We start from the raw sequence: 12,224 nt of genomic DNA on the forward strand, positions 1-12,224 counted from the left end.
ATGCATATTGATTTACACATCACTAATGAATTAATTATGATATAATGTGACATAATTTTTATCGTGAAAAGTTGCTTGAGGTAATTTTGAATAATTACGGAATTGATTGAGTTGATTTGAAGCGTTAAAATTTTTCAATGGGGCAAATGGAAATATGAAGACGATGGGAAAATCGTCATTTGAATTCATAAAAGAGACATCGGTGCCAAGGAAGCTCAACTCCTCGTTTAACACGCAGATGGTGATAGACGCTAGGGAAGCCTGGGAAGCCTCACAGTTAAGTCGTCGACCTAAAAAAGTGTTTCACGTACGTTTTGATCAGTGCTAACCCTCTCTGATAGCTTAATTCCGCATTTCTTCTTCTTCCGTACAAAATAATATTCTGTATGACGTAAAGTACCTCATCTCACCCCAAAAAACGACTGAAATTTCGATTTGGAATTTGCCAAAGCAATTTTTTTTTGTCATCGTTGAAGTACTTGATAATCCGCATGTAACGCGTCATTCCCCTACCGTTAAATCGCGAGATAATCTACTTGTCTATACGGCATACAGTTATTAGAATATATTCACATTAATCGTCGAGTGTAATCCGATTATTCCGGATAGATTATTAACGAACAATTGAATGTGTACCGAGCTTTCGAATCCTAAATTATCTCTTCGACAAAAGCCATTCCCAAATAAATTTAACGATTTTACTGTACAGCGGATTAATATCTGTGACAGGGACCCGATTACTTCGAGTACTTTGAACGGAATGATAAATAAATTATTGTTCAGAGTGAGCGGATAAAGAGAAATATTTATCATTCAATGAATTAAAAGGAAATATTCATCTCCGTGTGATCAATGACTGGAATAATTTTTATTCCCGATTATCTTTTATTGTCCCGAAAGTTTTGAGCTTGTGAGTTGATACATAAATTTCGTTGATGATATTTACTTTCGTCGTTTTATTATTTTTCATCGTAAAGGAGTAATAAAAATCGTCGACATACACCATCGATACAGTACGTGACTCTGATCGAGAAATTCACCCCTGAACTGACCAGCTGAAGTGAACCTCATGAATTATTCCACGTGGTCCCTCGTTTCATAAAGTGTTGGATGTCCGACAGTTTTTCTCCATCGCTTTCTATAAAAAAAAAATGTGTCCCTTCATGCTTCATTACACTGAGAGAAAAAAAATCCTCTTGACGGAGATGATTCAGTTCACGCGGGAAAATATTCCCTCGTCAATTTTTAAACTCGTAAAGTCTCATGGATAATTTTGCTTTCATACCAAAAGTTTTTAAACTATTATTCAGAGGGAACCTGGGTAAAAAAAAAATTGTAATCCGAATATTTTTTCAAAATTTTCAAAAAAATTTCTAGACATCTTTTCAGAAAATTTTTTTTATAATTTTCGAGAAATTTTTCGTTTTTGAAATATAATTTTTTTTCGTAATACTGCGGTTTTCTTACTTTTTCAATTTTTCAATATTCTCAAAAAATACGCCATCGAAATTATAAGAAAAAAATTTCCTATTTAAATTTTTGAAAATTTGGAAAAAATATTCCGATTAAATTTTTTTTACACGGGAATATTAAATTAATGGTTTGGGTTTAGAAGATTTCGATTTTAGTCTAGTCCTTTTTTTTTCACGATATTGCATTCAACTTGTGAAACATTGAGCCGAGTCAGCAGTATCAAGTGAAAAGAAATAAAACATAAAAAATGGTCGTTCCACTGGAGCAGTGAGAAACGTCGAATTAGCGGCTTCTTGTTCCCCAGATTTTTCCTCTTTTTTTTCCTTTTCGTTCCTCCTATTTTTTGCACACTAGCCTCTTATCACACTTTTTTTTCTCATGTTTCCCTCGAATTCCCGAACCACTTCTTTTATCAATTGAAACGTATCCCAATCCCCCGGGGAAAAAATGGGCCATGGGATGAGACCAAATAGATTGAAATTTTGCTTGAGCAAAGGATTAAAGACTTTTAACTCCATTCAGTCGTTATTTCTTTTCCTAAAAACATTTTTTTTTTGTGAATTACGAGATGAACGCCCACACTGGATAAAATGAGAGAAAGAAGGCTAATGAAAACTCCACCCTCTTGATTTTCTTCATTGACTATTCATAACATTCGGGGGAGAAATGAAACTTTGCGGGCCTCGACCCAGTGGATAATTTAAAGCCTTTTTATATCCGATTTTTTTTTCAAACACTTGTTCTTCAAATGAAAAGTCTAGCTAGTAATTTTCACTCATTGTTGTTCTCGAATTTTCCATTTTTCCATTCACCCATTAGTAGATAATTTTTTCCTCCAGCGGAAAACGTCGCGAAATATAAATTGAGCTCTCTGGAATTTAATTAATGAATAATTGATTCAATTGATAAATAATGAGTGAAATTTGTAGAGCGCCTTTTTTAAAACACTTAACATCGATAATCTCTTGTATTTCTTATCCAACATCTGGTGTGGATGGGGAAAAGTTGAAAATAGAACATCCGAAATAAAAGACGAGATAATATCATCTCCGAAGCAGCGACTCGGACAAAAGAAAAGGGCACGAATGGAAGGATAAACTGCCGCGGAGGAGATGAGTCCTGTGGATCGTTATAGGAATTTTCCCGGACTTCTTTCCGGAATTTTCCAATAGCCGCATGAATATGGTGAGTACTCGGTCGACAGTCCACCAGAAACGTTTTTCAAACCAAAGAGAGAAACGAAGGAATCGGAGAAATAAAACTGAAAAGAACAACAAAAACTACTACCAACTCTCTTCAGTGTCTCGTTAATATTATTTACGGCCGAATTATGGACTTTTTTTTTCACCATTTGCCAATTGTCCTCACGGTTTTATGCGGGAGGGGAATTTTAACAATAGAATCACTGAGTGCCGGGCTTTCACGCCAACCGATCAACCCTTTTTTTGTTTCAACAAAAAAAAAAATCAACTGATGCTGATTATGATCTGCACCGGGTCCGGACCCTCTGATAGACCTTAAATTGCACCATTTCCGTTATCAGGGAATTTTCGATGATGGAATAAAATACACTTCATCGGAGGAAGTGAATTCGCGGGAAATCACTCTGCTAAATCGTTACTTCTCCCTTTATTTGTTCAACTTTTTGCTCATGAATGGGTTCGACAGAATTCGACTGTAGAATTACACTAACAAACTGTAATCCTTTGGGATGTTATTAATTCAATTTATTCTATTTCAGTTAAACATTTTTTTTTTCATTGTTGAGATATTTCATTGTTCTCTAGCATTCCGAATTTTTCCAGGGGAAAATAGAAGGATGAAATACAAATTTTGAGGAAGCGTACTGGAAATTTCGTGAAAAACGGTTCGATTGACACTCGTGAAAATCGATGGACTATTTCGGAATTTTTTCAGATGATGTTCTACCCGAAAAAGATTGATGAGTGCTGTTCCGACAAAGTGCTCACTGGAGATGGAGTACAAAGCAGGAAAAAAATATCGTGGGAAAATATTGAAATTGGACCAATCGTTAGAGTGAGTTTGAAAAAAACGCTTCATATGTGTCTCTGTTTTATCGGACGGCAATGAACACCGGAAATATCGATAAAATGTACTACCAGTATCGACCTTTTTTCGCGATGAAAATTCAAACGCTTCCGAGGCATTTCTGGTCTCGTTGGAAATGAACTCCCGGTGGAATCTGAGAAAACGAAAATGTTGGAGGTACACTTTTACGATTTCACCGATAGACTGAAGCTTTTTATCCGCAGTTTTGCGGAGTATTTGAAGGATTTTTATGTGAATAGGCTACATTTGAGGAAAAAATTCATTCTGAATCTCCTGGGAGTGGTTTCTCTGAATTTCCCTTGTTTCGTCTATCTCAAAGGCACGCAAATTCCCTTGAATATCAAGAGTTCCACTTTTACTGAAAAAAGCCAATGTACATAATATTTCGAATCAATCGTAGGGGATGGAAAAAATTACGTGACAAGTTGGTACTTTATTTGATCATAAGCCTAACCATTTTTTTATTCCTATTCTCCTCATAATTCATTCGAATTTCTATAAAATATTTATTTCTTTTTTTCAATGATGCAGTACCTCATTTTTTTTTTACGATTTCAACTAGTGAATCTGAGAAATCCATGATTTTTCAATTGATAAATCGAGATAATGATTTTTTTTCACTGCGGTATGATTCTGATCTTGGGGTAGAAAAATCGTGGAGGCTTCCTCACGACACTCGGGGATATTGTTTCACCCTGATAGGGTTTTTTCACCCTCTCTGTATCATGTGACATACACGACACTCACTCCTCCTCACTCCTTTTCCCCTCACATCGCCCTCTTTCACGAAAACTTTTGAAAATGCGGTGGACGTGGATGAATTGCCGAGAGTTGGTTCGTAATTCAGCTGGAGAAATACGGCCAAATTAAAAACAAGCAGTGATACATTGAGCGGGAAAATTAGTTGATGAAACACCAGTGCTCCAACTTTCAAGTCGCACACTGAAAAACTTTGAGTGCAGAAGCGAGAAAAAATCGTGAGTCAATTAGCGCACGGAGCGGAAAATTCAATGATAATTACGTGAGACTCCAGCAAGTGATGTGCAGTTGAGGGAAAAATTGTTTGTCGAAAAGTGGAAATGTTCCTCTCGCTTCAATTCAACTCATGACATATCAACACATCCTCAGTCAGTACAATTCAATTTAACCATGCGTTATGTAAACATCAAATAAATAAATAATTAATAGATACAAACGCATAAAAATATTTATTTCGCAGCCAAAATTCCAAAAACTCCCAGATTAAATAATTTTAAGAGTAAAAACAGATGTTGAATTGATATCGTCTTGGCTACAGTTGAGAGAGAACTTGCATTAGGGTAGTGGCAATTGTCGAATGTACATGGAAATTCTCGAGCCCTTCCAAATGGTTTCGTCGATTCCGCGGTTATAGGTGTGTGACTTTATGGGGTAAATATCAAGTTGGAATATTCAAGTAGATACTGAACCCCATTAGACGACGGGGAAACGTAAAATGAGGCGGAAAGGGAGAATCCTCCACTCCGGATTGAGTCGCGATCATAAGAAATAGGCGCGAGGGATATTGCGTAATATTCTATGAATATTTTTGTCCCCAGGATACCCAGGGAAAATTTCAATCAAAAATGCCCGACGAAAAAGCGACAATTCATTTTCTATCACAATTTTTTTGAAAAAAAAAAAAATAGAGCATTTCTTTTTCCTAGCACTAGAATAATTCGTGAATTACCGAAGTTGGTGGTAATCACTATTGAATTTTTCTCTCCAGAAATTTCCATGAAAACCGTTGAAAAGTGGAAAAGAACAGTACGAAGAGTCTATAACTCGTCTCGAGGAAAAAAATAGAAATCGATAATCACCAGTGACAGAGGAAATAATGACAAGAATAAAACCCCCGGGATTTCCATAATAGAATTTTTTACAGGACCGAGTGAAAACGACGTAATTGAGTAGGGCGATAAGTCCCACCGGTAATTAGCAATGCGCACTACCATGGAAGATAACTCATTGAGGGACAGAGTATATTCCAGCTGGTTTTACCGAGGCAGAATCGTTGACAATGAGAGGACGTGGACTGGAGTATGAGGGGCATTTGAGAGGAGGAAAATGGGCTAATTGGATTTCCAGAAAGAGAAGCAGTTTGGACGATGCATTGGGAACAGTTGCGAAAGCATATCCCATTGAACCACTTGAATTATCGTGAGACAACGGGAGTGGAATAGAAACGGAGTAGTCCACGATGAAAAGGGAGTTTGAATTTTCGAGTGAGAGAGATTGTGAAAGTGAACGAAAAAAACGAACACATAAAAAAAAAATAAAACAGAAACACCATGTCGCCAGTGGTGTTGTACGGCTAAACGAGATTTACCGGGAAGGGGATGAACCTAGAACACACCCCTAGACTCATTCATCCGTCTCGGATGCCACAGGAAACGGCTTATTCTGTCTCTCTTCTTGAGTCTCTTCTACAAGAGGGTGGAATTAAAGGTGGCGATAAGTCCCAAACGTAATTGCACTGGGGAGTCTCAAGTGGTTATAAGCACTGAGAACAGTACCGAGTGCTTCAATGTACTTCCACCAAACCAGGCAAATATTGTTTACGCTCGTTGATATTCAGGGATTGCCATTTTAACGGGAATAGATGAGTTCATCTCCTCAAGTTATTGCCAACCTTTATTATGCGGTCAATTCATTCCTACCGCGTATAATGATGAATTAAATGCCTTTGAGAAATTATTCTTGGATTCTGAAATTCATCCCTCCAAAAATCACTAATTGGCTATTATTATTCCGGTAGCGACAATTGAATTTATTTCGGTAATTATTTTTGAAATAATTACCCAAAGACATATATCCACATTGTTATATAAATAATAAAATAAATAATATAGATAATGGAAAAAAAATATTGCGGGACTGTGACAAAGAGTCTGTATTGCCCTTTGATGTTTATTTTATGAATTATAAAATTTTTATAGCCCCTGAATTATAGTATCCACGACGTTGCACCCTTGGGAAATACATCTGGCGGATAGTGGCGGAACCGATAATGCCCTTCCGGTGGAAATGCAAGCAGATACATGGTTCCGGGTTTGCCTCGATGCTTGAATGTCGACACCCGTGTGGATTTATAATCCGATTGGGCTCAAGTGTTATTGCACAAGTGAGACAGTACCCAGTTATGAGGATGACTAATGACTCATTTGGTCTCGATATAAATGAAAACGGGTGGTGATTTCCATCACGTTCAACCCCTGAAAGCGTACGTGCGCGATAACACTGACGAGAATTTTATCGAATTGAAATTGAAATCGATACTATCGATCACGACCATGCGAGATCGATCATGCGTCTGGAGTAATTTTTATTTTTTTTTTAAGGCTGACAATTTTGTGGGAATTCTTGATTTTTTGGATGATTTTTTGGATGATTGAAAAATTCTGAGACGATGGACTCGCCAACACGTGCAGTTCGCACGTAGATTGTGCAATTTTGTCCCCGAACTTGAATTTCCTACGTGACTACGGCGATCCTACCTTCCTGGGATGATCACCTCCTATCGTACAACCAATCACCGTTGAATTAATGTTGCTATATATCGAGTCAGCCTTTGGTAAGTGTTAGAGACGGCACTTTGTCCGTTCTCTGAGACCGAGTCTCGGTAACGGCCAAATGACCACCAAGTCCCACTATTCCCGAGTTATCCTTATCTTAAATTGTTACCGGAGTTTGCTCTCGTCGTTGTTATGGGGTAAATTGACTTAGGATATTGTTCCTTTGAAGATTTCTCGTTTCTCATCCGAGGAATTCCTTTAGAAATTAGTCCTCAATCTCTGTAAAATAATAATAAATATCAATAACCATCAGAGAAGTCCCAAAAATAATTTTTCCACTTCATAAAAAAAAGAAATGCCAATATGAATATTTTCCCTGTAATGGGAAGATTTTACACTCGAACATGTGAAAAAATAAAAAAAAATGGCAGGGGGAGAAATTATACTGTTCACAGAGTGATTGAAATCCTGATATTAAATATCGATGTGGGGAGGGCATAGGGTGGAACGACGATGGAATTACTCGGGAAATCTAGTGAAAAGTGTGGGAAGGAGATTGGAAGGGTGACATTGAAGTTGGCTTCAGGGTAAAAGACTCGTGAAATTCCAAGTTTCTTTGAAAACTCCAGGGAATTGCTAGTTTTTTAGCAACAGGAAGAGGAAAGTCTCGTACGTTGATTGAATTTTTTCACCGGGGATCAATATTTCTCCGAATTTTTCCAACTCCCAATGAACAATGGAACTCAAATTTCAACACTTGATCGAAAATATTTTTTTATCTGTTCCACCATTTATCATTTACTCATCGAATACTTGGATTATAAAAGCTAAAGAGGGTATAAATAACTCGCACTAATTACGGCGCAAATAAATACTCGAATGAAGGTAGAATGCACCATAAAACGTGTATCGGCATCAATCTGGGGGAATTTATGAACCTCGAGATTCTCATAACGAGGTACTAAGTAGTTGAAAGTCCTGGTGGAAATAATAGCGAACCCCGGTCGTTCTTCCTGGCAAACGAGAGAGGATGCAGAGTTACCTGATAACGATAAGAACTTGGCTCTGCTGTTATTATTATATCTCGCATTACAGTCGAATCTTCGTAATTACGGTTTCGCGGCTCGGAATGCGCCCGAGAGAACCAACTAATTATTAGAGTAGATAATTAACTCACAAATCATTGACTGCACTCGCGGACTCTAAGTCTCTCAAAAATTCTCACTGGAAATTACGCGTGAAATTTTTACTGAAATAAATTATTAATTAATCTAGCAATTGATTTTTCATTAATTCCAATTTTTATTTGTAATCGGGGGATAAATTTGTGTATGAAATCATTGAATAAATTATGACAATAAATTTGTCGACATTTCTATCGTCTGGCATTGACTCACAGAATTTTTTTCTCAGTAATGAAGTCTCTAAAAAACAGATTACATCGGTTGGGAACCATCTGCCTGGGACAGAAGAAAAAGATAGCGATGGAGTCACGTGCATAATTCGCTTCGTAGCCCAAGTGAAATTCAATTTGTCACCTGTTAGCAGAGCTAGCTGTGGAATCACCCGATCCTCGTCCTTTTTTTCCTTTATCCAATACTGCACCTCGGAATATACATTCTGCATTCATTCTGTACGAGGAAAATATCGACTCTCATGTGTGTCGCGAAGTTACTCACGTCCGATGCAAATATCCTATTGTAGATTCCAAGATTTTCCATATTCCATCCATAATCACCGACTGATACGTTTATTCATTATAAATTTTATATAAAAATACAGAAATATTACGATTCGCGCTGGAAACCCATTGAACAATCGTGGGAATTAATTTTTTTAATGGAATTCGTTGTGTTGGAAGATAGAATGAAGTTTTACGAACAAGTGTTCCATTTTTTCACTCAGGAAATAATTTCCGATGGCATTCGAGTTCAAGTGAATAATTGTCATTTTTCCAGTTGTTACAATTAGGATTTTTCAGTGTATTGTACTCACCCTTTTCCACGATTCTCGGAAATGAATTGTTCCAAACAAAGATTAAGACACGTCACTCCGAAGAGTCTAACAATCAGGACAACAGTCAAACTGATTTTTTGTTCTCCACAGGTAGTTATTTTTTTTGTTTTCACGACGAGAGTTGGGACTTCTACCGAAGCGGATTTGTAAAAGTTTTAAGAAACTCGTTCATTCTCCCGACTGTCTCACTCGACCTCTGTATTTCTACTTCACGAACTCGTGAGACTCAGACACTGAAATCACCAATTTTCACCAAACTCAATTATCGAAATTGCCGATACAGTGGAGTACAATTCGTTCGCAGAATTTCGTCATGAATTCCACCAAATGCCATACCCATTATTCATAAATTTCATTGTTTTCTCCTTTTGAATGAAATCTCTCATCACAACGCAATTAATTACCTCCATTGAATCTGTAATAAAAACCATTTTTACTCAATTGTAATTGTTATGCACTATACACCGGGCACTTCATATTGTTGGAGAGAAATTGAGTAATTACTAATTGCGAAATAGGGAAACGACTGAAATTACCTGGACCGCTGGATTTTTCCGGGTAAAATGAATTATTTGCACGGAAAATGGTGCATTTTCTCTGTGAACCCGTTTTATCATAGAAAATGCCAAGAAAAATTCTAGTGCAGTAAATTATGAGACAGAGGATAAATATTTTCTTTTAATTCCATGAATTTTACCAAATATGAGACGGAAAGTAATTTTCATGGAATATTTGGAGAATAAATGCAAATTATCCCCCGCAAAATTCACTGTTATTCCAATAACATGTTAAATTACCGCTGGTTTGCGCATCATTTTTTTTGTCTGCGCTTCAACAATTTCATAACTCCAGAAAAACTTTGTAGTGTATTAGTGTACATCATTGTTATGCAGTCTAGTTTAACCACGAAAATTGGAGTGAGTGGTCCTCTGGAGCAATTATTTGACTTGGTCCATAAGGATAGAGATTTTCTGTCGGGTCGACAACAATATACAACTTCCTATCTCCCCATCTCCGTAATTACTTTCAAAAATGCATCCCAGAGAGGATACGCTGGAGAATAATTGATGGTAATTGGCACGATTCTCACTCCAGAATTTACCGAAAAATTTATTCAACATTTCATCTATTAAACAAATGCGCGACTCCCTTTATGAACATGAATAAAACGGCAAGCAGATTTTTGTTCCATTGTTCCATTTATTTAATGAATAAATAAAAACATTTCAATTATCGAATGTATGTCTCCGGAAAATAAATCAGACTCATTTTTATTTTATTGTTCGGTTCATAAAAAAAAAATGCCAAAGTTGGATTTAAAAGAGAGCAAAGTGGTATAGGAGAACGAAATGATTATTGGCCCTCGGATGTATCCGAAATGGTGGATTCACATCTCTTCAGGTTCTCCCTCGTGGTAGATACAGGAGATGTTAGAGGCTGTTCAAGTCTCTGATTTTGTTAACGCTCACCAGCGGCTCTCGATAGTCCCAGATATTCAATACTAGGTGAATTCAACTGCACCATTCCATCGACTTTCATCCACTCAGCATTTTTTCTCCATTCCCCTGCCTTTTTTCAATTATCGGCGTTGTCACTACGAACGCAGCTCCAGAAAAATCAGAAATCACAGCGAATTTTTCATTTTTATTCGCAATGGTAGATGATTTATTTGACTTTTTAATTTTACAGGCAATTAGCATATGATATTATAATGATATTATATAAGCGCACTCGAAATGCTATTTTAAAAAATTCCAGAGAATGTGAAAAGCTATTGTATCATTTCAGGTGCTATATTCACAGAGGATCAAAAGGACAGTCCTTCGGAGTTGGCCTTTAAATACGCTGTGTACCGTATCAACAAGGACAAGAGTCTTCTTCCCAATACAACCCTCGTCTACGACATCCAGTATGTACCCAAGGACGACTCCTTCAGAACATCAAAGAAAGGTGAGGTGGATACTAAAAAACAACGCTATTGTCACCACATCTTGACTCCCTGAAACTGGAATATCGATAAGACACGAAAATCAGATAAATTGGTATCCCCCATCCCCCATCCAGCGGATAAATGAGAAAATTGGGTTACAAAACCAAGTGGATTCTACACCCACGGCTTTTTCTTTCCCCTCAGTCGTATTCTCCATTTTATTTTCTCTCTTACAAAGGAGGACGATACATTAACGATTTATCCCCCCGGGAACTTTCATCGTCCCCCGGAACAATTTCAGATTTCTGGAGAGATTGGAGATTCGAGTTGATGGCGCACGTGTATATTTTCTATACAGATCCAAGTCGATTCCTTTGCATCTCAATTGTTACGTACGACAGGACAAAAATCCTCGATAGTGTAATAAGTTCTCGGTTGAAAATTCTGAAGAAGGTACAGATGTCATCCCCATGGTCTCCATCTCACCATCGATTTCATGAGCATCTTCCGTATGTAAATGTTACATGAACCACCGTGGAATACGACTTACCATTTCAATATCCCATCGCGACTAGAACCCAAAGAGCGAATCTTGAGAGAGAAAATAAGAATGAAGGAAGAATAAACAAAATTCTATCAGCTCACACCAGGAGACGATATTACTTCCTACACTTCGGTGAGAGAAAAAAAAAATTCAAACTTCAGTCTGATTCCACCAAATCCCTTCGGCAAATGACGAGTATTTTCTCAGTAAATGTGCCAATCACGCTGACAAAACGGGCCATCGGGCTCTTACAGTAAGAAAGATGTTTAAAAACAGAACGCAAGTTCGTACATCAATATACATCAGTATTATTGATGGTTTAAGACTGTTAGTCTACTGGCGCTTTTTGTCTCAGCACTGCTGAGAAAATTGGAGAGGTGTTCAACTTAGTAAGAAAAACTTGGGACAAGACAGAGACAAAACGATCGCTGTCGAAAGACTGGAGGAAATACGATTAAATAACGACAAGTGTTTTTTTTTTCCTGAATGAATGGGATAATTGATTTCACTTGATTGGATTTCTATTACGTCATCCGGGAGAGGATTAACCGGAAAACTCTTCATTGTCTTTCTTATAAAATTCATATCCGGTGATAAAATGATTCACTTTTGTTATCACCCGTACAGTGAGAGGAGCTTTTCCCTCAAGTTCGATCTT

The 12,224-nt window shown here is 37.2% G+C and overlaps 1 protein-coding gene across 4 annotated transcripts in view; it reads left to right on the forward strand.

Moving 5' to 3' along the window:
• LOC105266875 (glutamate receptor ionotropic, kainate 1) overlaps nt 1-12,224 on the forward strand; it is a 70,267-nt gene that overhangs the window by 20,544 nt on the left and 37,499 nt on the right. For all 4 annotated transcript variants that reach the window (XM_011305320.1, XM_011305319.1, XM_011305325.1 and 1 more), the window contains exon 2: nt 10,881-11,042. In XM_011305320.1, the coding sequence (XP_011303622.1) occupies nt 10,881-11,042 (162 nt within the window). The remainder of the gene's footprint in view (nt 1-10,880; nt 11,043-12,224) is intronic.

This window comes from Fopius arisanus, unplaced genomic scaffold (assembly GCF_000806365.1).
Source record: "Fopius arisanus strain USDA-PBARC FA_bdor unplaced genomic scaffold, ASM80636v1 scaffold00042, whole genome shotgun sequence".
Classification (NCBI taxonomy): Eukaryota; Metazoa; Arthropoda; class Insecta; order Hymenoptera; family Braconidae; genus Fopius; species Fopius arisanus.